Raw genomic sequence first — 25,554 nt, 5'->3', positions numbered from 1 at the left:
GCCCCCGCCAGCACATTGCCCCACCTACATTTCAAACCGCAGTAATGATTGAATATATTGGCAAAATCATATTTGTGTTTTATTTGTACCCCTTATTCGTGGCATCCAACAGTATTGTCCCATCGCTGCAACTCCCGTACTGACTCGGGAGAGGCAAAGGTTGAGAGCCTTCCAAAACACACTCCAGCCTCTGGGCCAGCCACACCAATGTGTCAGAGGAAACACCATACACTTGGCAACTATCAGCATGCTTTGTGCATGGCCCACCACAGGAGTAACTAGTGCTCAATGGGATGAGATCATTCCTGCCGACCAAACTCAGACAACACTGGGTCAATTGTGCACTGCCCCATGGGTCTCCCGGTCACAGCCAGCTGCGACAGAGCGTGGACTTGAACCAGAATCTCTAGTGACACAACAATGCAGTGTTTTAGACCACTGCGCCACTCAGGAGGCCCTGAGTAAATATTGTTTTAACCATTTTACTAGATTATCCGCACATGTACCTTAAAAGGTACCGACCAGTATCATGTACCTTTGACCTTTTTGTAAACCAGGGAACAACATTGTACCGTAACCATACTCTTATTTTTGAGAGTGTGTGGATATACAGTGGGGCAAAAATAAAGTATTTAGTCAGCCACCAATTGTGCAAGTTCTCCCACTTAAAAAGATGAGAGAGGCCTGTAATTTTCATCATAGGTACACATCAACTATGACAGACAAAATGAGGGAGAAAAAATCCAGAAAATCACATTGTAGGATTTTTAATTTATTTATTTGCAAATTATGGTGGAAAATAAGTTTTGGTCAATAACAAAAGTTTATCTCAATACTTTGTTATATACCCTTTGTTGGCAATGACAGAGGTCAAACGTTTTCTGTAAGTCTTCACAAGGTTTTCACACACTGTTGCTGGTATTTTGGCCCATTCCTCCATGCAGATCTCCTCTAGAGCAGTGATGTTTTGGGGCTGTTGCTGGGCAACACGGACTTTCAACTCCCTCCAAAGATTTTCTATGGGGTTGAGATCTGGAGACTGGCTCGGCCATAAATCGCACAATTATTGACTTGATTCTGTGCAACTTCTAGCAGTGCAAAAATGTATTCTTGACAATAAATCTGTGGCCGATTTCTGTCATGGCCACAGAGCTGGTGGTGTAGCAGGAAATTCAGGTTTCTGGTGTTCCCCTTATGGAAATCCCAAATGATTTCATAGGTGAAATATCACGTGAAAGCGTGTGTAACATTTCATATGTGAAAATGTGTTTTTTGGAACATTTCACATGTGAAATCATGTGCAAGTGAAATTTCACATTTGAAATAATTTGAAATCATTTGCAAACTTATTTTTGGAACATCACATGAGATCATGTTTTCACACGTGCTTACATGTTGTCATTTGTTGTTTCATGTTTTCACATTTTGCTTTACATAGTGCCATGTTATCACGTTAACTTCACATATGATCACATGCGATCTCGTGAAATTCATGTGGTTTTTCCTTTAAGGGTGAAGACCATATTAGGATGTTTGTGAGATGTTCTCAAGGCATGTGTTTTACCAGTTGTCAGGACATCACGTAATGGTCCCAAACCATCCCAAACTATTTATAAGTAAAGTAATGAAAAGGTATGGTGGTTTTAAAGTGAGTGGTTCGCTGTTCAGCTAAAATATGACCTAGGATTTGAGGTGTGATGATATTTCTGCTGTGCCACAAAGTCTGTAGTATTCCCCTACTCATTCATTACCTATGCACTTAGCAAAAGAGTGCCAGGTGCACTGCTATTTTAGTTATCATTTAATCTGTGTATTTTCACATCATTGATTTAATTGAGGTATTTCAGTCATTTGAGGGTTTTCTGTATATATATCTAATGTTGATGGGGCATACTATTCTATTTCAGTGTTACTCCTGAATCACTATGATACATGCAGTTTTTGAATGTTATTTTGAACAAAAATGAGATAAGTCCAGTGTAGGAATACAGGTGACATCAGTTTTTGACACAGACATGGTGGGGGTAACAGGACGATCGGAATGCCGTTCAAATCCCAGGTGAGGACAAAATGATTATTAATAACTGTAGAAATAAACACACACAATATAATCATGTGTGTCAAATATGTAAATCGAAAACACTATGATAAAAGCATTGTGTATCATTTCTGTTTGCACATGTGCAGTGTTCCAAAAACCCGATTTCACATGTGAAACATCACGTGAAATGTCCCTAAAGCACGTTGTCAAGTGAAATGTCTTATGTGAAATCGTGATTTTCTACACGTGAAGTCGTGTTCTTTCTGTAAGGGATTGCACTATTATGTGTTATGTTGTACTGTGGTATTATACGTCTGGTTAACAGATAGATGTATTTATTTCAATCACTTGTTGCCAAGTCTAATAATACCAATTGATTGGATTTATATAACGCTTTCCCCAGATGCTCGAAACGCTTTACGTTATGTTAAGTTATCAGCCGGAGGTGGAGGGAGAGAAGGAAGATAGATTTGAATTCACCACCCCCAGGGAATTGAGACGAAAGCGTCAGCGCTACTGGAGCCACAGTATTGTACATTATATAATAATATATACAAATTGGCAGACACATTTATCCAAAGCGACTTGCGTGCATTTTCATATGGGTAGCACCAGTCGTGTATATTTTGTTTCGGCCTCAAACTTTTCATTATTTTTCTTTGAAATTAAATCAGACACAATCAAGAGCAAACATCTTTTTATTGTTTCTAGCCTCATGCACAGCAAACAGTGACCGTGACAACAGCACATTTCCATAGTAATTTGCATGCGCACTGATAACAAGAAGAACAACAAAACAATCTTCCGTCATCGTCTGGCGTCCCAGTCCTGGAGACTTCATCCTGCCAGGTCTCATTACCTCCTGACCGCCTTGGCCTTGCCTCTGCCCTTGGCACTGTGAAACCACACAGCGTAGACAGACCAGTCAAACACCTCTGTCACTGTTTCTATCTGACCAGTAGGTGGCGCTATTATATTGATATACTTAAGAACAATACATGTAGTTATACTAAGAGCTAAAAGGAATAGTACAAGTGATTATTATGCTAATGTAGGTGAATACATATGACCAACAAAACATTTTAAATATTGAGGACATGTATATGGAGGCCATTCAAAGGTTCTACCAGCAACATCTTCAGCATATCTATCCTCGACGTTTTCTATAATGATTACAGGAGCAGAGAGAGAGTTGAGTTTTGAAAGAATGAGTCAGAGATAGATAGACTGATGCATGAAATTGGGGAGAGGGGAGATGGGAATGGAAACAGAGACAGTTCTGTGAGAGTTGGCATGCGTCACAGGATGAAAGGGAACATAGAACTTTCACCAACAGGGGTTAGTGAAGGACGAGGATGAATTAATAAATGACATGGCGATCGTGTCCTATCTTCAGCGGTCTTACCGTGATGTTCTCTTTGGGTCAAATCCTAGCTTTCATTTTCTCGTAGTTTCCCATTGACATCAGTGCATGACTAAGTGAACATTTGACTGAATTGGAAGTTAGAATTTCACCCACAATGCACCATTTAAATGTATAATTTATCATAGGCTATCAATCTATCATTCCTAAAGTCTGACATATGAGTTAAAAAGCTATAGCCAGCCAGTCTATCTGTAAAATTCAACTTACCATCAGAAAACAGTGAGACTTCAGATAGTGGACAGGAGTCAACCCAGACATCTTGGATTCTGTACTTTAACTTACATATTTTTTTTCCAGAGGTCATTTTTTGGAGGCATTACATATTGTATGCACTGCAATACATACAATTTAACTAAGTTTCTTAGCCTACAGAGAATCTAATCTACTGTCAATTTTGATGATGACACAATGTTCTGAGGCCAATAGTAGGCTGCTGATTAGGATCACGATCTTCCCAGACTACTGGGGTCTATTCTAGATGAATGAAGAGGGATGGATGGAATGGAAGGAGCCACTCAAAAGACTGGTCAAATTAGGATGCAGCACTACGATCCTAATGTTTTCTCCCAGGTTGAATCATATGCGCCCAGCTAGTTCTCTTCAAGCAGGATCATGTGACTTTAAAAGGCCTTGGGGTTAAGACAGTGAACAGTGAATGGGTGAGGGACAATTGGTGTATCTCAATGGTCTAAAGTAGCTCCTTCACCTTGTCTCCTTTCCTTCGTCTGCACTGATGAGAATAAAAGCAGGAAAGGTTGCTTTCACACACCCTGTGTCTTCAGATCAATACAGATTAACGAGAGGAGACAAAGAGAGGAAGCCACTTCAGACTTTTGAGACACCCCTGAATGTCTTGATAGTACTCCAACACTGGGCTTTTATTTTAGTTTTGAATGAGTAGCATTCAATATAATTGCTTGGTTGGTTTAGGCTCCCCAAGCTCTTTTAAATAGAGGGGAAACTGACCAGTGTGGCTCTGGGTACTTACCTCTGGTGGTCCTGGACACGGGCCAGAAGCTGATTGATCTGTGAAGGGACACACAGTGGAGGCTGCCTAAGCACTGAGACAACACACTGACTGACACCTGTAGGGAAACCTGGGATCCTGCAGTTTGGAGCCATGGCCTGGCTGCACCACCACCTGTCTGAGGAGCGTGTGGTTCACCTGTGGTTCACCTGTGGTCCACCACCTGACCTGACCCGGTCGCCCGGTTGAGCTTCCCTGAGCCCCGAGTGTAAAATAAACAACGCTCACTCTGACAACAACGACTGACAGCGGACTACACAACAGTGAGGTTGACGCCCCCACAGCCCATTACTCACAACTTCTGCTGCTCATTGATTCGGGTCTGGAGAACATTCATCTGGAAGCAAGTCAGAGATTTAGACAGCTGCGCCCCTCGTAGGGAGTAGGATTAACACCACCAGTTTCAGAATAGGGGATGTGGCTTGTTACCCATGTATATATTTCAACTGCTTTGTATTTCATGAGTGTAAGTTACTTTCAGTGAAATGGACTCCATTTACAGAATGTTAAGGGACACGTATAATGCTTTGGTATAGAGCACAGGCGGCTGGTGGCACCTTCTTTGGGGAGGACCGGCATATAGGAATGGCTGGAACGGAATAAATGGAATGGTATCAAACACGTGGTTTCCATGTGCTTGATACCATTCATTTCACAGTAACACTTGAGTCATTTAGCAGACCCTCTTATCCAGAGAGACGTACACAGTCAGTGCATTCATTTTAAGGTAGGTGAGACAACCCTATCACTGTTGTAGTAAGTACATTTATTCTCATTTCACTCCCATGATTTGTTATGAACAGTCCTCCCCTCACCAGCCTCCTGTGGTATGCAGTCATTGGATGACAGAGGAGATGATAAGGAGTTCAGAGGAGATGATGTGGAGGTCAGGACACAAGAAAAAGACCCAGACCCATTTGAGGTAAAATATCACAATCTTGCAATCATCACCGTACTATGCTGTCATGTCATTGGGCACGACCAGTGATCTTGTTCTTTCCCTGTGGATAACAATGCACAGTACAGCCACGGGTATTATCACCATAGCTTGGACCTGAGTGAGAACCCTTACGTCGTATTTCTGCTTCTTCAGTTTCTCGCTGAGGTCAAACTTCTCCGCCTCCAACTCCATCATCCACTGCCACAGCTCATTGGCCTTCTCCCTGCAGGATGACAACCAATGGGAAGCCAGTGTTCAGTCAGCGCATGCGGTTCTACTTTTGGTCTCTCTTTCACAGGAGACTTTCTAAGCAACCATATGTATTTATGTACAGTAGATCATTTCAACAATGAAATAGAGCTTTCAACGTGTGTCCCTGAAAAGTGCATAACTTTTGACCAGAGCCCGGGTGCCATTTGGGATTCAGCCATGGACCCGTGAGTATTTTGGGGTAATTAAATACATCATACTTGAGTTTGTCCTCGTTGAGATGGTCGATGATCAGAGCCTTCCTTCTGTCAGCCAGAATCTTCTTCTTCTTTTCTCTCTCCGTCTGCTTCTTGGCTCCCTTCTTGCCCTCTTGCTGTGGATGGACATCACCGCAGCACAGCGAGAGGGCACGCAAGTGTCAAGATAACCACGAGGGGGCAGCAAATCTGATGCGAATGTTGTAATCGTGAGAGAGACCGAGTGAGTGTTGGTGCTAGCGCTGACCTTCTGTTGGATGCCACCGTAGGTGTGAGTCATGGAAGTGAGGGCCTTCTTCTTCTTAGCGTCATCATCTTGCTTCCTACGCTGTTCATCTTGCTCCCTCCTCTCTTTCTCTTCCTGTGTCGGGGAGTGAAAAACAGAAGGTTAAACAAGAGAAGAAAACAACTTGGGCCGCAGTTGGCATTGATATCACAATGGAAACATTACACAATGAGAGACTCACGGCGAGACGGGCCTGTCTCTCTTTCTCTTGCTCAGCACGAATCCTCTGCTGCTCTGCCCTCTCGGTACGACGCTTCTCCTGCACACACACACACACACACACACACACACACACACACACACACACACACACACACACACACACACACACACACACACACACACACACACACACACACACACACACACACACACACACACACACACACACACACACACACACACACACACAGATAAGGTATCCAACTTGATTCGTCTGTGTACGTCAAGATTATGTTGGCACACTGAGCCTGGGCTTAAGCTATGGAAGCCAGCCAGAACGTCAGGCTTGCAAATTCACTCATTACGTGTGCAGTTCACCAACACGCCCATGTAGTGTTCCAGCAGTGTGTGAGCAGTGTGTGTGTGTGAGCTCCAGCTGTGTGTGAGCAGTGTGTGTGTCTGAGCTCCAGCAGTGTGTGTGTGAGCTCCAGCTGTGTGTGAGCAGTGTGTGTGTGTGATCTCCAGCAGTGTGTGTGTGTGAGCTCCAGCTGTGTGTGAGCAGTGTGTGTGTGTGAGCTCCAGCTGTGTGTGAGCAGTGTGTGTGTGAGCTCCAGCAGTGTGTGTGTGAGCTCCAGCTGTGTGTGAGCAGTGTGTGTGTGTGAGCTCCAGCAGTGTGTGTGTGTGAGCTCCAACTGTGCCACAGTAGAGGACTTACGATCCTGTTGACGAGACTGATGAGCTCGTCTTCATCTTTCTTCCTCTGGACGAAGTGAGACTCAATCAGAGAGGTCAGCTCAGCCATGTCCTTCTCTTGACGCTTCCTATGCAGGTCCTGTAAACCGCACACACACACGCACACGCACACACACACACAGTGTGATTAGTGAGTTGGGCACTCTTATTGCTATATTCAGATGATCTTGCTGGTAGGATTACATTACTCACGTCAAAATCGACTTTACCATCTCCCTCTGGTAGCTTTGGAGGGGCAACATTTGGCATAAAACTTCTGAAAAACATTAGAGATGATTCCATCAAATACTCTCCATTCAATTACTTTGATTCAGTGACACGGCAAACCACAAGAGAAAGTTATTGGCCGAAATAGAATCAAACACTTACTTTGGTTTGGCTTTGGAATCTGTAAGTCACAATGATATATGATATATTATATGATATATTATATTACATTTTATTCAAAGTAGAAATAAGAAGTGATCAAACTCAATATAAATCTGATTGGTAAAATTGAAATGTTTTGAAATGACTCTTAACCAAATTTAGAAAAAGGTTTGAAAATAATTTTAAAACATAAAGACCTTTGAAAATGTTTCAACAGACGTTTTTCAAAACTTCAAAACTTCTAAAAACGAAATCTACATGTGACTTATGTACGGTCTTGTTTTATAGCAAAAACAATCCAATATTATTAGACTGAGACGCATGATTTTCTGAAATTCTCAAAACACATACAGTGAACTTGACAACTATACCCAGAACTAGTTACATAGAACAAGACTAGACCTAGGACTAGTTACATAGAACAAGACTAGACCTAGGACTAGTTACATAGAACAAGACTAGACCTAGGACTAGTTACATAGAACAAGACTCGATCTAGAACTATAGTTACAAAGAACTAGACAGCGCTCACCTTGAGTCTCTCCACCGGCTGTTGGTGAAAAACATACAGAAAACGAAGGGATGAATACACACAGAGCTTTCAACAGAACAGTCACACATTTATGGTAACAAATTGGATTATTTACGGCAGGGTATTTCAGTGATAGGTCTTATCTATTGAAACCTACTGTATGAAAGTGTGTATTACGCAACCAAAACCAATGCATTATCACATAGTGATGGCTCAATGTTCTGACAGGCAGCGGAATGGAATCAAACACAAGAGTATTAGATACTAAGGAATACAAAATAACATTCACAGCAGACCGTCACAGTCTATAGTTATCGGTCTACACTTCATGCATTCTGTACAAGACAACAACGTATTAACAGGCACCTTCTCCTGCAGGCGTTTCTATGTGAGGGACATGAGAAGGATTCGTTTAGTAGTCGATAAGACTGAAATGTGGATCAGTGACGTGTGAGAATATGACGTTGTAAAAACAGATGCTGTAAATGTCTATTGATATTGAATCAGTACATATGAATCAGTAATGGGGGTTATCAATATGATACGTTTGTTCGCTGGGTATGCTAAAGGGGCCCAAATGGTACCAGTGAAAGGTGTGCTATTTAAGCAATAAGGCCAGAGGGTGTGTGGCATATGGCCAATATACCACGGCTAAGGGCTGTTCTGTGCCTGGACACAGCCCTTAGTCGTGGTATATTAGCAATATACCACAACCCCCCAAGGTGTCTTATTGCTATTATAAACTGGTTACCAACATAATTAGAGCATTAAAAATACACGTTTAGTCATACCTGTGGTATACGGTCTGATATACCACGGCAGTTAGCCAATGAGCATTCAGGGTTCAGGGCTCAGTTTATAATACAGTTTATAACATGCATACATCTGGGATATCAAATGCAGCTCAAACTAAGTTAATTTGAAGCCAAGAAACGCGTTTATCTTCTACTACTGCGGGGGGTCGGCTCTGTGATAAAAGCATCATCAGACTGATTAGCAAAGATAGGAAGGCGTGAAGCGAATAATAGAATATGAGACGATGTACTGTACATATTTGTAAGATGAAGCCAAGAAGCTTTACCTACTACAACAGGGGCACTGTCGCAAGGACACATGAATGAATCAATAAAGCATGAAGCAAATAATTACAAAAATTAATGTGCAAAAATATTTTGTTGCGGCTTTGACAGTACCCGTGGGACAGATTAGCTGCATGCTGCTGTCGTGCCTAGTTAATATATTATGTTACTACTGCAGATAGAAGGTATAATCTATGCAGGGGAAAACTTCGTAATGTCGAGGTAAAATATAAAAATGACCTTCTACTGCAGTGGGCTCTTTTGTAAGGTTAAGAGAACGAGGAGTGGATCAGTTGAGTGTAAAAAATATGAGGTCGAGAACAATAATATATATTATAATATATATACAAATAAAAATAACTCAGTCAGTGTTGTGAAAATACGTATGTACTGTATGCTACATTAATATAATGCCGATTGCTCATCTGTCTTCGATTACTTCACTGGCATTATTGTATGTGTACTATTAGCACAAATATACATATATACTAGAAACTAAAAGACCTTTAAGGAATATGGATAAAGTAATCCTTCTCACCCCCAAAAATTTAGATGCACTATTTAGTGGTTGTTCCACTAGATGAACCAGAGCCTGCAAAAGACTTAAAGAAGGTAAAGTGAAGCAAAAATGGCCTTTACCTTCAATATGAAGATATATTAGTATGTGAATAAAGCTTGAAGCAAACAAGACAGATTTACTCTAAACACTTCTCTCTGGCAAGACGGAAATGAAAAGTATAATCATGATGCCGTAGCTAGGGCGCATCCTAACGTGCAGCAGTGATATTCAATGTGAAAAGCAAGAAAGCGTCACCTGGTTCTAGGTCTAGTGTGGTCTCTATGGTAACGGTTGGGAAGGATTAGCAAGGGGATCAATTATTATTATGATTCAATCATAATAATAATGTGCAAGAACAAGAAGCATATCAAGCCACGACACGGTTTTACCTACAACTGCGGAGGCAGGTTCTGTGGTAAAAGTCATGTCGTTGATTAGTGAATTTGCAATGAGTGAAGCAAATGACTTGAAAAGGGGATAGTTCAGGGTGTTTTACATATTTAGATATACTGCAGATAAATCACTTAACTATCCCTTTGATAAAGATGATCACTTTTTTGGTAGTAAGCCAATAATAATAATAATAATATTAGCCAAGGAAAGCTTTACCTTCTACAGGTTCTCGGGCAGGTTCTGTTATAGCTAAAAGCATACGTTTGTTTAGTGTCAGCCACTGTTATGCTAAGGCAGAGACAATAAGGCAGAGAGAAATACAGTCTTTGCTCTAATTAGGAAGCCAATATTATTTTGCTGCTCCACGAGGAGAGATGATATATATATATATATATATATATATCTGCTAGACAACTGCTTTCAACTTGATTGACTACAAAACCACTGTGCACATACCAAAATATTTTTCTAAATGTAATTATAAATGTAACATATTTGGATACAGTATATAACTTGTATGTGGGGTATATTACATGTGTATTAGCATGCAGAATCTCTACATATGAAGCATTGAAGATCATGACCTTCCTCTGCAGGAGCAGCCTCTATTGTAAGGACATCAGAAATATGAAAAAGCGCATGGTTTTGTTCATTATTAATACAGCCAAAATCATGAATGCAGCGCTAACTATAGGAATACTGTATGCCATCTGAAATGAAGGTACCAGTGACTTGAGCCAAAATGTTACAATGCATTTTATGAAACTGGTATGTATAACCTAGGAATATAGATGATTTCAACCCTGAAGAAAACTGAATCTCTAGCTGTACACTATGCGTATCTTGATAATATATAGACCTGTTTCCATGCAGTTCACAGCACATGGGAAGCTTTACCTTCCTCTGCTGGTACTTCAACCTCGACTGATGAGTGGACAGAAGATTGATTATTGGATCTATATAAAGCAATGAGTTGGCAGAAGTTGGCCCTAACCACTGACCTAGGGTCAGCTATTGTTTAAGGATAATAATGATTGTGGTTTAGAATTCTGTCGTCGGGGCCACTTCTACGATAAGATCAAGGCAAACTGTTTATTACACGATCAAACTGGTATGAAACTCATTTTCATACATAAGGATCAGCTTGGATCCAAATGTTTAAATCTGATTCAGTCTCAGCGTGATTTGCATACAGTACATACAAACATGTCATGCAACCCTTTGTCAGAACATTGAGAATCATTCTGGAGTGAACAACACTGTCTAGCTATAGGATGGAATATGGAGATGGACGCATGAAAAGGGTATAAGTCTCATACTCATGAATTGGATGTCGATGTAAGCATACACCACAGAGACAGAAGGGTAGGAAATCAGTATACAAATTATATGCAAATTCCACATGTTTATCTTGACAGACAAAACGGAGACATAGCATTTTAAATTTCACGTGACAAAGATCTCACTTAACGTGTATTTTGATCAGGTACACGAAGCATGCTTTTTTGAAATTCACGGAGAATTTGAGTGTAAACAGTAACGAATGGCCTATGACAGGCTTTGACAATGACACAAGAAGCACAATAGACTTGCTACAGTATATCTATCATGCGCTCCATCAAACAATGTCCAAGTAACGCACGGAGCCATGCAAAGCTTTTACCTTCCTCTGCGGGGGTTTCTGCGACTGCGCAGACATAGGTGAAGTCAGCTCAGCAATATAGCTAATATAGTCAATCTTAGCATTATATGTGCAATTGAGTGTACAAAACATGAGGAACACCTTCCTAATATTGAGTTGTAAACCCCTATTCCCCTCTGAGCAGCCTCAATTTGCCGGGGCATGGACTCTACAAGGTGTCGAAAGCGTTCCACAGGGATGCTTCCCACAGTTGTGTCAAGTTGGCTGGATGTCCTTTGGGCGGTGGACCATTTTTGATACACACGGGAAACTGTTGAGCGTGAAAAAAAACTGCAGTGTTGCAGTTCTTGACATTCTCAAACCGGTGCGCCTGGCCCCTATTACCATACCCAGTTTCAAAATATCTTGTCTGGCCCATTCACCCTGTGAATTTGCACACACAATTGTCGCAAGGCTTAAAAATCCTTCTTTAACCTGTCCCTTCATCTACACGGATTGAAGTGGATTTAATAGGGGACATCAATTAAGGATCATAGGTGTTCACCTGGATTCACCTGGTCAATCTATGTCATGGAAAGAGCAGGTGTTCCTAATGTTTTGTACACTCAGTGTACAGTGGCTTGAAGCATATTTTGTTCAGTCAAAAAGTAATAGTAAATTCTCAAAGTCTTACTGTACCTTCCTCCCTGAAAAGAAAACAAACAAAAAAACATGAGACATTTTGTTGGAAGACATTGTTTTGGAAAACATTTTCATCACTGGATACACTGGCTGTCGTTTCTATAGTTTCTGAGATGACAAAGATAAATAGGCTACACTTACTCATTTTCTTCATCCGCCATGTTTAGATTGGATTACCTGGACATGAGAGACAAGAGTACTGAGGTTTTCTGTTTCACACAAATAAGCGCAGGGGGGGGGGGGGGGTAGATTGGTGAACTGACAGGATGCATGGATGGATTGCAGAAATACTTGATAAAGACCGAACCCTTTGAATCTTTCCTCCCCACACAAAGCTGTGTCTAAAATGGCACAGTTTTCTTGCTTCTTTAATTAGGACAACAGTTTTCAGCTGTGCTAACATAATCGCAAAAGGGTTTTCTAATGATCAATTAGCCTTTTAAAATGATAAACTTGGATTAGCTAACACAATGTGCCATTGGAACACAGGAGTGATGGTTGCTGATAATGGGCCTCTGTACACATATGTAGATATTCCATAAAAAATCAGCTACAATAGTCATTTACAACATTAACAATGTCTACACTGTATTTGTGATCAACTTGATGTTATTTTAATGGACAAAAAATGTGCTTTTCTTTCAAAAACAAGGACATTTCTAAGTGACCCCAAACTTTTGAACAGTAGTGTATGTGGTGTTCTTTCACCACTGGCACTGGCTGCCCCGAGGCCCTCAGCTCTAAACAGCTCCAAGACTAATCCTCAGCCATTTCCTCTTGGCATGGAGGGCCTCTCCTCTCTTCTCTATGGGCAGGATAACCTGATGTCTGGATAACACACTAACCATTACACTGGGACTGGGACTGCAATGGACACTTTGAGGGCCACATTTAAGCATTTTTGCAACAGGCACTAAAATGCACTGTTACTTTCCAATACTTTGTTTATAGATTTCTAGTTTAAGGCAAACAGATAACAGTAAATTCCATTTTTATTTATTTAATTCTTTACAACCACTGCCCTGCCATCCCAATCGTAAATCAGTGCACTAAACGTGTTTACTCTATACCTAGGATAGGATAAGTAATCCCTCTCACCCCCCCCCCTTAAGTTTTAGATGCACTATTGTAAAGTGACTGTTCCACTGGATGTCATAAGGTGAATGCACCAATTTGTAAGTCGCTCTGGATAAGAGCGTCTGCTAAATGACTTAAATGTAAATGTATTCTAGAAACAGAAGGTGAACACGTTGCACATGTGCTAAGGAATAGCAGATATCTCCCAGATATGTACTGTCCCTTTAATTCAACTCCAACGTCTTCTTTCAAGCTGATGGCCTTGTCATACCACATTCGGGGCATTTTAGGGACAACGTGAAGGTTATCATTACCTTTACAGACAGGAACAGATTCCCGAGGTTATATAGTCCTATATTTAACTAACAAATGTCAGAATGCTATTGTGTGGATGAATCATTTGAGATGACACCTTTCCGCTTGAAAGACCAATCGTCAGATCATAAAACTAGTGTCACTCCGTTTATATTCAGAGGGGTTATTTTTAACCATGATAAAGCACAGTTCATCAGCAGGTGTTAGGTGCTCTTCCAGACAATGAAGTTGGCTGAGCTTATTGAGTGCCTGCGTGCTCGTACTCACACACACAGTAAATCAATGAACAACATGCCAGTCAAGGCCAGCTTATTTTGGACAACAGGGGTTGGCCAGCCATCTAGAGCTTTTACATACAACACCCACCAACTCCACAGCTTTTAGCAACATGCATTACATTCCCAAGATGATCCCATTATGAAACTATCAGAGGAGATGGGAGTCAATCTTAACATTGACCATATTTGCCATGAAGGTAAAACTGAAGCAACCCTAGAGACCTGGTTTAGAAAACCATTACCCCTCACCTCACCCATCCCTCCCTCCCTCCTTCCCTAACCCCTTTTCTGTCCCTTCCTGTGCCCACCGTCTGACCTTACATGTCAGTTCATGTGACGTGTATTTGGGACACACTCCTATGCATAACATACATTTGGACTGAAGTAGCTAGCCTACATTGTAGCTCTTTAACACAGACTTTCAATTCAGTTGAGGACAAGTGTCCCAGTCCGACCCCCAAATGGTTACAACAGAGAACTCTAGCTAAGAGAGGTGGTGAAGTAGAATATAGACCATCTGTTTAAAGAGCTGTCTCAAAACGTATTAACTGAAATCCACCGAGAATTCACAGGCGACGAGACTTGTTTCCCTGTGGAATTAAATGTGTTTTGCTTTAATGCGTGTGGTCAGTATTGGATCCTGGCTCGATCGCTGGAATAACACGGTCTGACAGTGGCAGGAATGTTGCGGGTGCCGCTTTCAGCATTAAGTCAAAGCCCAAAGCATGCTAACACCCAGTTCCCCCTACAGAGGACGAGCTTAGCGCCCACTGACAGTCTGTCTCTGTCCAGTCTGAGCCATGAGAAGCAAATCAAACAAACGGGGGGAAAAAAAACAAACAGAATCCAAACTTTTCTCTCTGGCAGTGCCTGAAATGTATTAGTTCAGCATTTGTGAATGCAAAAAAAAAAAAAAAAAATATGGTCCCTCTTGCCCAGAGAACATTTATTCCACATCCCCAGTGCCCGGATTGACACGGGTTATGAGGCATAGGTCCAGCCTCAGAGCAGGCATTCATGCATGCATCCCTGTAAAGTGTTACCATCACAGTCAAGTCAGGGGTCACAGTTAATAGCCTTACCTCCAAACCCCACGGGGAAGAGAGATGGTAAAGTAGTGCTGGGCCGGTCTTATTCGTTGAGATCCAGAAACAGACAAGTTCAATGAGACTCTTAAGGCTCCCATAATACAGCCCTGCCACCAATGTCACCACCTCTTATCTCTGATTGGCTAGGGCAGTGAAGTCTATTGCTGGAGCTAGAGAAAAGCCTGGTATATATCTCAACCATTAGTAAAGGAGGAACAACGACTTGACAGGGGCTGATCTAATAGCTATAGTCATGTAATGTCATACTCACACAGACTTAACATTAATTTGGTTCCGAGTTCCAAGATAGGTAGAGGTTGAACGGTCTAAGCAGCCAATGATATTGTGAGTTCAGTGTTAAGAGAGAAAGAGGAAAATAAACTAGACAAATTGGAACAATTTATATCTCTTTATTGCAGTTGTTGAGTCAGCGGTACAAATATTTCAGAACATTTATTCTGTAGGAAAAACTACCATCAAAGTTTGATCTGAAACTGCAGATAGTGTGCCTTGCATAGTTAACTCTACACAATAAATGAGGGTGTTTGAAATAAAAAGCTAAATTACCAAAATATGAAATAACAGCAATGTAAAATAATGTCATATATTTTGGTCAGACTCCATTGCTTGTAGTTCTAAGGAGTCATGGGATGTGATTGTCAAGGTTTACACAGAACAATCTTTCAATGCCCCTGATAACCTTTATTTAATACCCATATCAACAAAGCATGTCATGCAAAAATGAATGAGCGAAACGTGAAACACATAAACCTCAATAATGAAACGGTAAAAGAAGAAGAAACAGCTGAAGTCAAATTGAGTTGGCAAAGTGGAAGGTACAGTTTATTCGGTGCCTGCAACAACAAGGCCTTGAGACCATTTTGGATGTAAAGGATTTGTGCTGGAAACACGATCTTACATAACGCAAATGCAACTTTAAGAAAACTCAAAACAAGCGTCAAGTGCAATTGTCGTCTGGAGTCAAAATGTGTCTTCTGTTGACTGACTCAACCCTCGATCATTGTCCACATCTAAATGTGCACTTTCCCTTCTTCCAGAGTCCGAGAGTTATTAGTACATGGGATTTGGGCTTAAATGGCAAGGCGGCATACGGCTTAAAACCGATGCCGTCTCAAGGTACAGGCATGGTGTAAAAATGTGTATCTGGCCTGCTATATTCAGACAACCTCACTGACAACGCGGAGGTCCTTAACATCCTGGATAGAAGCCATTGGAGCATGCATGCGAATAAGCCCGGCGGCGGTGTGCTTAGTGGTGTGGGAATGTTGTGGGTCAGAGAGTCCCTAAAATGAGGATGTAACTCTTAAGTACACCTGCTGCATTATGGGTTGTTAACAAAGTGAATTTAGAGATTCAAAACAGCAGGTACAAAAGCCACAAAAACAGCCAGTGACAAAACACGTTAAAAAAAGAAAAAGAAAAACATAAATAAATTGAAACGAGGATAATAAACGTTATAAAAGCCGTCTTAATATACAACTTTCCTTTCGTTGCTTGCACTGCCTTTCATTGCCTCTTGTCGGTTGGTAGTCATTTAATTTTAGAGTACAAAAGCGGAACAAATCTAGAGTATAAAGCTGTAATAGAAGATACAGTATAATATTCATAACGACGTGTACTTCTGTGCTAACACATCAGACCGTTGTTGCACTATTGGTAAGACAAAATAAAGTGAAATAAGCCAAATCTACGGAGTGCTTATAATCTCTCTCCTGAACTGGTGAACATGGATAAAATAGCCACGTGTGAAGCTTTGCTTTAAATATAAATAAAAAAAGAAGTGAGATGGACGACATGGACAGAGCATCGATGGTAGATATCTCTCTTTGGAACACGGAGATGATTGTGGAACTGGAAACCTCATAAAAAACATTTCTCTACTATATCAAAAGTACACACGTACTGAAGAGCGTATGGGAAATACATCGAATCTCAATTAGTATTTTTTTCTTCTGCAAGTTTTTGCTTATTACATATAAAACAAAATCACCATACCATAAAACATCCAAATTTCACAGCATATTATTTTGTTTGTTGAGAAAGTAAAATCATAGCAAATTCGTTGTGCAACAGGCACTACACTGTAGATACGAGATGGTGGCTAATTTGTTTCAGTACAGTGGTTATTAAATAAAAATCTCCTGTTTCTCTCCATTCCTTGGGTTCCCTCAGGGTGGTGGTCATATTGTTTTGGTATAATTCACATAGAAAAAGGAAGAGTCTTGGGTTGTCTTGGTCCCCACCAGCCTTCAGAAGAAGCTCTTCGTATCATTCGTGTCCCATACCTGCTGAGGGACAGAGACAAGTCTATCAGAGCTACAGTCAAAATCTAAGAGTTGAATACTCTAACCTCTAACCTATTTCAGATGGGTTAGACCCACACATCCTTCCAGCTACCCACACATACTTTTGACATACACCTTTACTTAACTACCGTATCTATTAGAAAGAGGTGTAGGATGTCTAGCCGAAGGACAAAACCATTATGCCTTTACACACACAGTCAGTCAAATTTAGCCAGCTAAAGAGACCTCGGTCTTGGTAGTAATCTTGATCTGGTGTTAAGTCTTTGCAGTATGACTAGAGCCCTCGGGGAAAAACAGTCAAGCAGGCCTTTCTGCATGAGACTGGGGTTGTTGCATGCTGTTCGATGTGGTGTCAGAGGTCCCTGCCTGCCTACCCGTCTCTACTGATATTTAAATAACGGACTCCTGCCATGTTGCCATTTGCCCTTCTCTCAGCGACAACAAAGAGGGGGAGTGAATACAAGGTGTGTGTGTGTGTGTGTGTGTCGAGAAACGTTGGACATGTGTAGCTATTTCAAGCGTCTCGCTCTACTTTTCCACATTCACCATTAAAAAGTAGAGAGACACAGATCGTCTGGGGTCGAGATTTTCAGAATGCACCAAATATGGAACCACACCTTGCCTGAATGGTGAAGTGAGCTTGTTACATTACGTTTGTCCCTCCTCTGCTAGCCCCTGACAAAATGAGGCGTATGGCGTGATAATCTTCCACCACACGAGCTAGTAGTGTGTCAACCCAACAGCTGTTAATTTGTCCACAGCCTGGAAGGTCCGACCCCAACAATAGTATCCATGTCGGGGTAAGGAGGGGGTTGAGGATGGGGGGGGGGTGGGGGGGGTGGCACATTTCACAGACACGTCCGACATCCCTGAAGGCCAGTTCTCTCTACTGGGACAAAAGAGTCGTGGTGGACAGGCCACTTTGGAAATAGAACACAATGCGAAAGTGGCATCTGAAACCGCCATTTGCCAGAGCCAAACAGCAAACAGAGATGATTTACAGCTGGCACCAGGTCCCAGGGGCGATGGGGTTATAGGGAGGGAGGGAAGGAGTTATGGGAGCTGGGGAAGGAAGGGAGGGAGTTATGGGTGCTGCCGGGCCACATAGTCATAACTTACAACAGGCTCCTTTCCCTGTCCTTTTTCAGACGGAGCAGTCCCCTTGAACCTCACTGACTCTGGGTGTGTATTGTCAGTAGAGCAGACTTATGACTATTGTAGATACAAAGACATGCATAGGCCCAAACAAGATGGGCACAGATACACACACAGTCAGTCAACTTTGACCTCCGCATAAGGCTTAAAACGATGTTGGTTATGGTAACAGAATGGACTCACCATTGGCAACAGATTTATTCTCCCCTCTACCAGTCACCTGAGAGAAGATAGATGGAGAGAAAAGTCAGAGAGAAAGTCATCCGAGGTAGCAGTCACTTCAACAGTCCATTTAGTCAATGCTGCCATACCCTGAGAGATACTGTGTGCACTGGAACCTTTCAATCTCAGGCTGTGGTTCGACCAAATTGATCTCTTCTACATTAATAAGGAAGGTTTTATGTTAATTTGAGAATGATTTCCATTCTTTTTAGGGCCTTCAGTTTGAGACAGAGGTTTGAGACAGAGTGCATTTAAAAAAAATATATATATTTTATTTTATTTATTTTAGTAGGCAAGTCAGTTAAGGACAAATTCTCTTCTGTAGCTCAGTTGGTAGAGCATGGCGCTTGTAACGCCAGGGTAGTGGGTTCGATTCCCGGGACCACCCATACATAGAATGTATGCACACATGACTGTAAGTCGCTTTGGATAAAAGCGTCTGCTAAATGGCATATTATTTATATTATTATTATAGGAACAGTGGGTTAACTGACTTGTTCAGGGGCAGAACAACAGATTTCTTTCAGTTACTAGTCCAACGCCCTAACCACTAGGCTACCTGCCCGAACCAAGAAGATTATTCCAGCCAATCGGGGGAATTGGGAAACAACAGGAACATCCTGCCCAACACATCCAAACCCTGCATCTACAACAAAAAAAAACACACAACCACGCTAAGTCTATCCAGTACAGCCTGGTCGTGGTGGTTCGTGGACGACATCTCCCACAGTTCCCTGTGGTAACACTGTCCTGTCTGTGTCGCAAATACCATCCTATTCCCTACAGTGTGCACTAATTTTGACCGGGGCCATTCTGGACGCAAACACCGATACCCCGCCCGCTTCCATGAACTCATCCCAAGTCCATCAGGCCCCTACGTCCCCTATCCCCTCATACAGCTCTCCTGACATCACCACAATGTGTGGTTAGTTAATAACACAGCTCATAACCGCCAGCCCCCTACCTTCCCCAGCTCCACGCCTGGTTTACGTCAGCACTAACCAGCAGTCTAGTGGCCCTCCAGCTCTATGTGGCTCGCCACAGCATTGGACTGCACTGCTGGCAGGTTGCTATACTCTGTCTGTGTGTTTAGCTATCGGGAGACTGCAGAGCAAGGCCTATTTCACAAGCCTCTCCGCTCCAGGGGCCAAATTTAGAGCCATTCCATAAATAAATATCATTATTGGTGTCTTTTATCAGTGAAATTTTATCCTCGTAAATAACAGGAGGCCACATGGTGGGGTTGTAGCCAACACTGTGGTCATTGGAGCGCCATGGGGTCCTGTATTACGAGGGTCACAGTAGAGGTTGGAGATAGCTGTCCTTACAATTGCCTGTTCAGAATGTGGTTAAAAGGACCCACACATACAGTAGCAAGTAATGGTTCTGCTAGCAAGGCCAGAGTTGTGTAAAATGAAGTGTACTTCTACAACAACATGAATTGAAATATAGAGCAAAGTAGAAAGGACTATACAGGAAGCATGGCTGCTGCTGTGTCAAGAGAGGCATAGAAATGAGAGGCTGGAAAAAAACATAGAACAGACGTTTTGTGAAAGGCACTTGAGGCTCTAATTACCTATAGAATAACAATAGCACAACACAAAGCCCTTAACAGTGCAGCTGGTTCCAGATCTGTTTGTGCTGACTTGCCAGCTCCTATTGTCATTGCTACAAACAGATCTGGGACCAGGCCTGAGTGTGATTTTTACCAATAAAAAGAGAAGACCTGACATTGTAGTAGACTTGAGGTCATTCCAGTGATAATATCAGTGCAGCGAAGTTGACATCTTTAAAACATCTTTACCTCTCCAGGGTTTCCAGACTAGTTAACGGTGAAGTCAACTAGCTAAGAGAGCTCTTCTTCAGAGCTCTTCAAACAGAAAGAAGACAAAGCAACAAGCCGTTGTTATCCCCCTAGCTGGCAAATGTACATCATATGATATTATTAACTAACAGATGAATACTACAGGGCCTCAAAACACTCCCCAGGTATAGTTTTAGGTGTACTGTTGTTGTGTGACATCATGTGAATGTACTGGGGAGTATACTGTATGTGTGTCCCAATTGGCACCTTACACCCTATGTAGTGCACTACTTTAGACCAAGACCCATAGGGCTGTAGTAAAAAAATAAAAAAAAAAAAAAAAAAAAAAAAGTGCTCTGTGTAGGGAGTAGGGTGCCATTTGGGACACAATTGTGTGAGAAAGTATGATGGTACAAATTCCAGTAATTTTGGGGATTTTTGCAAACTTTTTGCATATCTGTAACTATACTGAACAAAAATATAAAACGCAACAAGCAGGAATTTAAAAGATTTTACTGAGTTACACTTCATATGAGGAAATCAGTCAATTGAAATAAATTCATTATGCCCTAATCTATGGATTTCACATGACTGGGAATACAGATATGCATCTGTTAGTCACAGATACTTTAAAAGGGCCTCAGGATCTCGTCACGGTATTTCTGTGCATTCAAATTGCCATTGAGAAAATGCAATTGTGTTAGTCATCCGTAGCTTAAGCCTGCCCATACCATAAACCCCACCACCCCCATGGGGCAGTCTGTTCGCGACATTGACATCAGCAAACCGCTCACCCACACAATGCCATACACGTGGTCTGCGGTTGAGGCCAGTTGGACATACTGCCAAATTCTCTAAAATGACGAAGGTGGCTGATGGTAGAGAAATTAACATTCAATTCTCTGGTAACAGCTCTGGTGGGCATTCCTGCAGTCAGCATGCCAAATGTATGCTCCCTCAAAATTTGAGACATCTGTGGCAATGTGTTGTGTGACAAAATTGCACATTTTAGAGTGGCCTTTTATTGTCCCCAGCACAAGGGGCACCTGTGTGAATGATAATGCTGTTTAAATCAGCTTCTTGATATGCCACATCTGTCAGGTGGATGGATTATCTTGGCAAAGGAGAAACACTCGCTAGCAGCGATGTAAACAAATTTGTGAGATAACATTTGAGAGAAATACGCTTTTTGTTGCTATGGAACATTTCTGGGATGTTTTATTTCAATTCATGAAACATGGGAACAACACTTTTTACATGTTGCGTTAATATTTCTGTTCAGTGTCCTTTCTTCATGGCATTAGCCATGGTCTAAACTCAGGTATGTGTGTTTATGTATGTGTGTGTACACTCTTCGAGAAAAGGGTTCCAAAATGGTTCTTCGGCTGTCCCCATAGGAAAAACCTTTCCAAAACCCCAAAAGGTTCTATCTGGAACCAAATAGGTTCTACCTAGAATTAAAACGGATTCTTCAAAGGGTTCTCCTATTGGGACAGCTGAAGAACCCTTCAAGGATCTAGATAGTACTTTTCTTCTAAGAGTGTTTGTGTGTGAGTGTGTGTACTAGGAAGAGTTCAGGTGGGCCAGGTTACCTTGGCTGGGGAGGAGCCCTTGTTTTCCCAGAGACTTCTCTTGTTAGTCACATCTCCTGGCTTCAGATCCTGCAGAGAGAGACGGGAGGGATGGAAAAAGGAAGAGGGGGGGGGTGCATCAATGTCTGTAGTCCTCGTCAACTCATATTCAAGTCACGCAATTCCAACAATGGCTGCAGTATTTGAGTTGAGGAAACAGAAATGCGTCAACAGTTGGGTTGTATTACTTTACAATACCTGAGGTGCTGAGAAAAGGGATGAGAGGAGAGGAGGCAGAAAGAGAAGTCCAGTGGGGGGAAGAAGGGGAAAAAAAGAAAGAGAGAAGGACTACCAGGCAGAGAGGTGCTGATCTCGCAGAGGAAATGAGATACAGTCAGATTGAAGAATGGAAGAAGCTTCTAAAGGAAAGAAGACAAGAAAGAGCGACAGTCAGTAAAATATTTATTTCAGAAATGCAATTGTGTTATGCTCTGTTTAACCACAAGAGGGAGACACAGGTGTTGCAGTCACTTCAAGACATTTGTCAGCAGGCAGAGGCAGACCAGAGCGAACGTTCCCAGAGAGCAAGTCAATCACCCATATCAGAATCTATATCGGAGAGCGATCACGATTCAATCAATCAAGTCTTTTACGAAAATGATTTAAGAGACAGTTACTTTTAACATCCGTGCAAAACTACAGGGGTTCATAGCGGTCGGCAGCAGGTATCATGTTACCGGCCCGTATAACCTGCCACACCACACACACACCTCACAACGCCCTGACCTTCTGCACCACTTCTTCTCAACGCCGCGTCACCATGGCAACGGCCCTCTAGTGGCCACATGGCGTATCACTACGTCACCATGATCTATGACTCCTACAGTGGTTATGGCAGTGGCTACCGTATGCAAGTTTGCATTCATATCTAGTGCTGCCCCTCACACTGTGCACCTATTCGAAAACAGGTCTGGGTGCCTGAACGTCTTAAAATAAGCACCGTCTGAAGTTGAAATATAGTCCAGGAGTGGGACCACAGTGATTAAGGGACTGTAGTGCATTCAAAATGGCACACTTATTCCATGCACTATTTTTGATCAGAGCATTATGGAGTACTCTACAAGCGCTTTTCCATTGAGACTTACCCCCCACACCAGCGGGGTTGTCAGTGTTTTATGTTAATGCCAGGTCTTTTGAGTTATCATCAGTGTGACACTACATTTGAGTCATTTAGCAGACACTCTTATCGAAAGAACGACTTACAGAAGCAATTAGGGTTAAGTTCCCTGTTCAGGGGAACATCAACAGATTTTTCACCTAGTCAGCTCAGGGATTCAGGCCAGTGACATTTTGGCGAGTGGCCCAACACTCTTGACCATGAGGCTACCTGCCGCCTAAAGACTTGGGGCGAGCAGAATCAACGACCGTTGCATCATTTAATTAAAGCAGGTTCACCATAGCCATGACTCAGTGAGACACGGGTACCAGGCCCGCGTAGATAGAAACAGAAAAACCTGAGTCTTTTGGGTAAAATAATGGGATAAATGCTGAGTATGGGCCCTGGTCAAAAGTAGTGCACTACGTAGGGAATAGGGTGCCATTTGAGATGAATGACTGGTATGTTGGAATGCATCCACACAGCCCAGCATGGGAAGCAGCCTGTCTGACTAAATCTCTAAGTCCTTCTGATAACCTGCATGTGATCCACGGTAGGAACCGTGCCACATTTCATATTAAAACTAATACGTACTCTGACAATGTGTGATATGTGCTTTTACAACACAAATAAATGACTGCTGTTAAGTGCTGTGTGTTTTTTTCCCCCTTCATGACTTCATGGTTATAACTCAACAGCTCATCCACTTTGCTATGATTTGTATTTCAAATGCCCCGGGTGACGCTAGACTATTTTCTCCCAACACGGCACATCATCTCACTACTGCTTACAACCATTATTTGCAGGCAATTATTAATACATATACAAAAAAAGACATGGTAGCTAAACAGCGCTTCTCAAAGCTATTAGTAAATACTGTATAAAACATTAAGGACACCTTCCTAATATCGAGTCCGGTCTGATGAATACTCGCTTATACTACAGCCGAAGTGCAGGAGCAACACAGAGTTGGGGGCCGAACACATATAGTCTGTTTCGTAATGAGTGTCTGTTCGCTGTCTCCCTTGAAAAAGACGTAGTTCATCTCAATGAAGGATTAGATGAAGAAGTGCAAAGAGGACAAAAGCACTGTACAGTAAGTGGTTGCCGTGGAGACGACCTACCGCGGGCCTTCCTCCCGGCGTTTTGCTCTCGGGGGTTTTATTCAGCCAGTCGTTGATGCGGCCCGCCACACCTATCTTCATGCCAGCTGCTTCCTGTGTGGAGAGGGGGAACAGACACGGACAAAGTTCAACTTCAGCAGAACGCCCTGGGCAGCTCGTCATCGGGGACGAACAGGAAGTGGCAGTGAAACGAGCCCCTTCCTCTCTCTCAGCCCCCCCCCCCCCCCCCTCCCCGGTCCTGACTTCCTCCCAAACCGCTCCCAAACGGAGTTCCAGAGTCCCCGTTGTTAATCCGGTCCCCACCTTGTACGTGCCCCCGCCGCCCCCGGGCGAGTTGAACACGTTGCCTTTCTCCCACATGGTCTTGATGTTACGTATCCCATCTGTCACCATTGGCAGGTCCACGGCACCGGAGCGTGGGGACCGCATATCCTTGTTCTGTGTGTATACACAGAGACAGAGAGCGAGAGAGAGAAAAGGGAATGGGAAACGGTGTTAGTGCTGGATTCAGAGTGGGAAATGATCCATGTCGACAAAGGAGAGAAAAGAAATGTCTCATTTTGTTCTCATAGGGCTCATTGGTAACAGTAGGTCTAGTCAGGTGATTTGTGTTGATGCGTAACCTCTGACCTGCGCAACAGAGGTGTACTGCTCCAGCCTGTTGTCAATCTTAGAGACGACAGGAGAGTGAGACGTCTTCACCGTGCTGCTCAGAACATAGAACAACAGAATTAGCCAAAGGGTCATTTTATTACTGAACTGTATGACTTCACACTGAAAGCACCGGTTGTGATTCAAACAATAAATGGAAATGACTGTTCACCTTTTCTGTGCAGACTTGTTCAGAAACTCTGCCCTTTCACCAATCTGTAGACAGATCAGTGAATTATGCATCCACCATTTATTAGGCAGTAGCCACACACACACACACACACACACACACACACACACACACACACACACACACACACACACACACACACACACACACACACACACACAAACACAGCATCACCTTCCTTCTCCTCCTTTCTCCTGTTCTACCTTTCTCTTTTTTTTTTTACCAGACCCATTACATCC

General features: G+C 42.4%; 2 protein-coding genes across 13 annotated transcripts in view; both read right to left on the bottom strand.

Moving 5' to 3' along the window:
* Window positions 1-2,721: 2,721 nt before the first annotated feature.
* On the bottom strand, window positions 2,722-15,236 carry LOC123994658 (troponin T, cardiac muscle-like). 3 transcript variants are annotated; one of them, XM_046297525.1, is made up of 14 exons: window positions 15,110-15,236; window positions 12,499-12,534; window positions 12,355-12,362; window positions 8,004-8,021; window positions 7,472-7,490; window positions 7,295-7,358; window positions 7,065-7,181; window positions 6,369-6,446; window positions 6,149-6,262; window positions 5,905-6,017; window positions 5,567-5,657; window positions 4,791-4,831; window positions 4,456-4,493; window positions 2,722-2,936 (listed from the first exon to the last, which is right to left on the bottom strand). In XM_046297525.1, exons 2-14 carry the CDS (start codon window positions 12,516-12,518, stop codon window positions 2,755-2,757), a joined length of 903 nt encoding a protein of 300 aa, XP_046153481.1. In that variant the 5' UTR covers window positions 12,519-12,534; window positions 15,110-15,236; the 3' UTR covers window positions 2,722-2,754. The 3 variants fall into 3 exon arrangements, with proteins under 3 accessions (XP_046153481.1, XP_046153483.1, XP_046153482.1); XM_046297527.1 differs by lacking the exon at window positions 4,791-4,831 and having other exon boundaries at window positions 15,110-15,228; XM_046297526.1 differs by lacking the exon at window positions 4,456-4,493 and having other exon boundaries at window positions 15,110-15,225.
* Window positions 15,237-15,509: 273 nt separating this feature from the next.
* Window positions 15,510-25,554, bottom strand: part of LOC123994656 (caldesmon, smooth muscle-like) — a 53,440-nt gene continuing 43,395 nt past the window's right edge. For 7 of the 10 annotated variants that reach the window (XM_046297524.1, XM_046297522.1, XM_046297519.1 and 4 more), the window contains 7 exons: window positions 25,298-25,341; window positions 25,105-25,180; window positions 24,778-24,912; window positions 24,475-24,567; window positions 22,216-22,284; window positions 18,781-18,817; window positions 15,510-17,424 (listed from right to left, as the gene is read on the bottom strand). In XM_046297524.1, the coding sequence (XP_046153480.1) occupies window positions 17,405-17,424; window positions 18,781-18,817; window positions 22,216-22,284; window positions 24,475-24,567; window positions 24,778-24,912; window positions 25,105-25,180; window positions 25,298-25,341 (474 nt within the window). In that variant the 3' untranslated portion in view covers window positions 15,510-17,404. Of the gene's footprint in view, window positions 17,425-18,780; window positions 18,818-20,623; window positions 20,690-22,215; window positions 22,285-24,474; window positions 24,568-24,777; window positions 24,913-25,104; window positions 25,181-25,297; window positions 25,342-25,554 lie in introns of all 10 variants that reach the window. The other 3 variants (XR_006831688.1, XR_006831687.1, XM_046297520.1) reach the window with 3 other exon arrangements.

Source organism: Oncorhynchus gorbuscha, linkage group LG14 (assembly GCF_021184085.1).
Source record: "Oncorhynchus gorbuscha isolate QuinsamMale2020 ecotype Even-year linkage group LG14, OgorEven_v1.0, whole genome shotgun sequence".
In the NCBI taxonomy this organism is placed as follows: Eukaryota; Metazoa; Chordata; class Actinopteri; order Salmoniformes; family Salmonidae; genus Oncorhynchus; species Oncorhynchus gorbuscha.
Note: the sequence above shows the minus strand (reverse complement) of the source record. Positions and strands in the feature narration are given on the sequence as shown.

Coding starts and splice junctions, on each gene's coding strand:
- LOC123994658 (XM_046297525.1), bottom strand. CDS start 12,518: ATGGCGGATGAAGAAAATGA. Junction 7,182..7,294: donor ATGGTAAAGTCGATTTTGAC/GTGAGTAATGTA, acceptor TGCGGTTTACAG/GACCTGCATAGGAAGCGTCA. Junction 6,447..7,064: donor TCAGTCTCGTCAACAGGATC/GTAAGTCCTCTA, acceptor GTGTGTGTGCAG/GAGAAGCGTCGTACCGAGAG.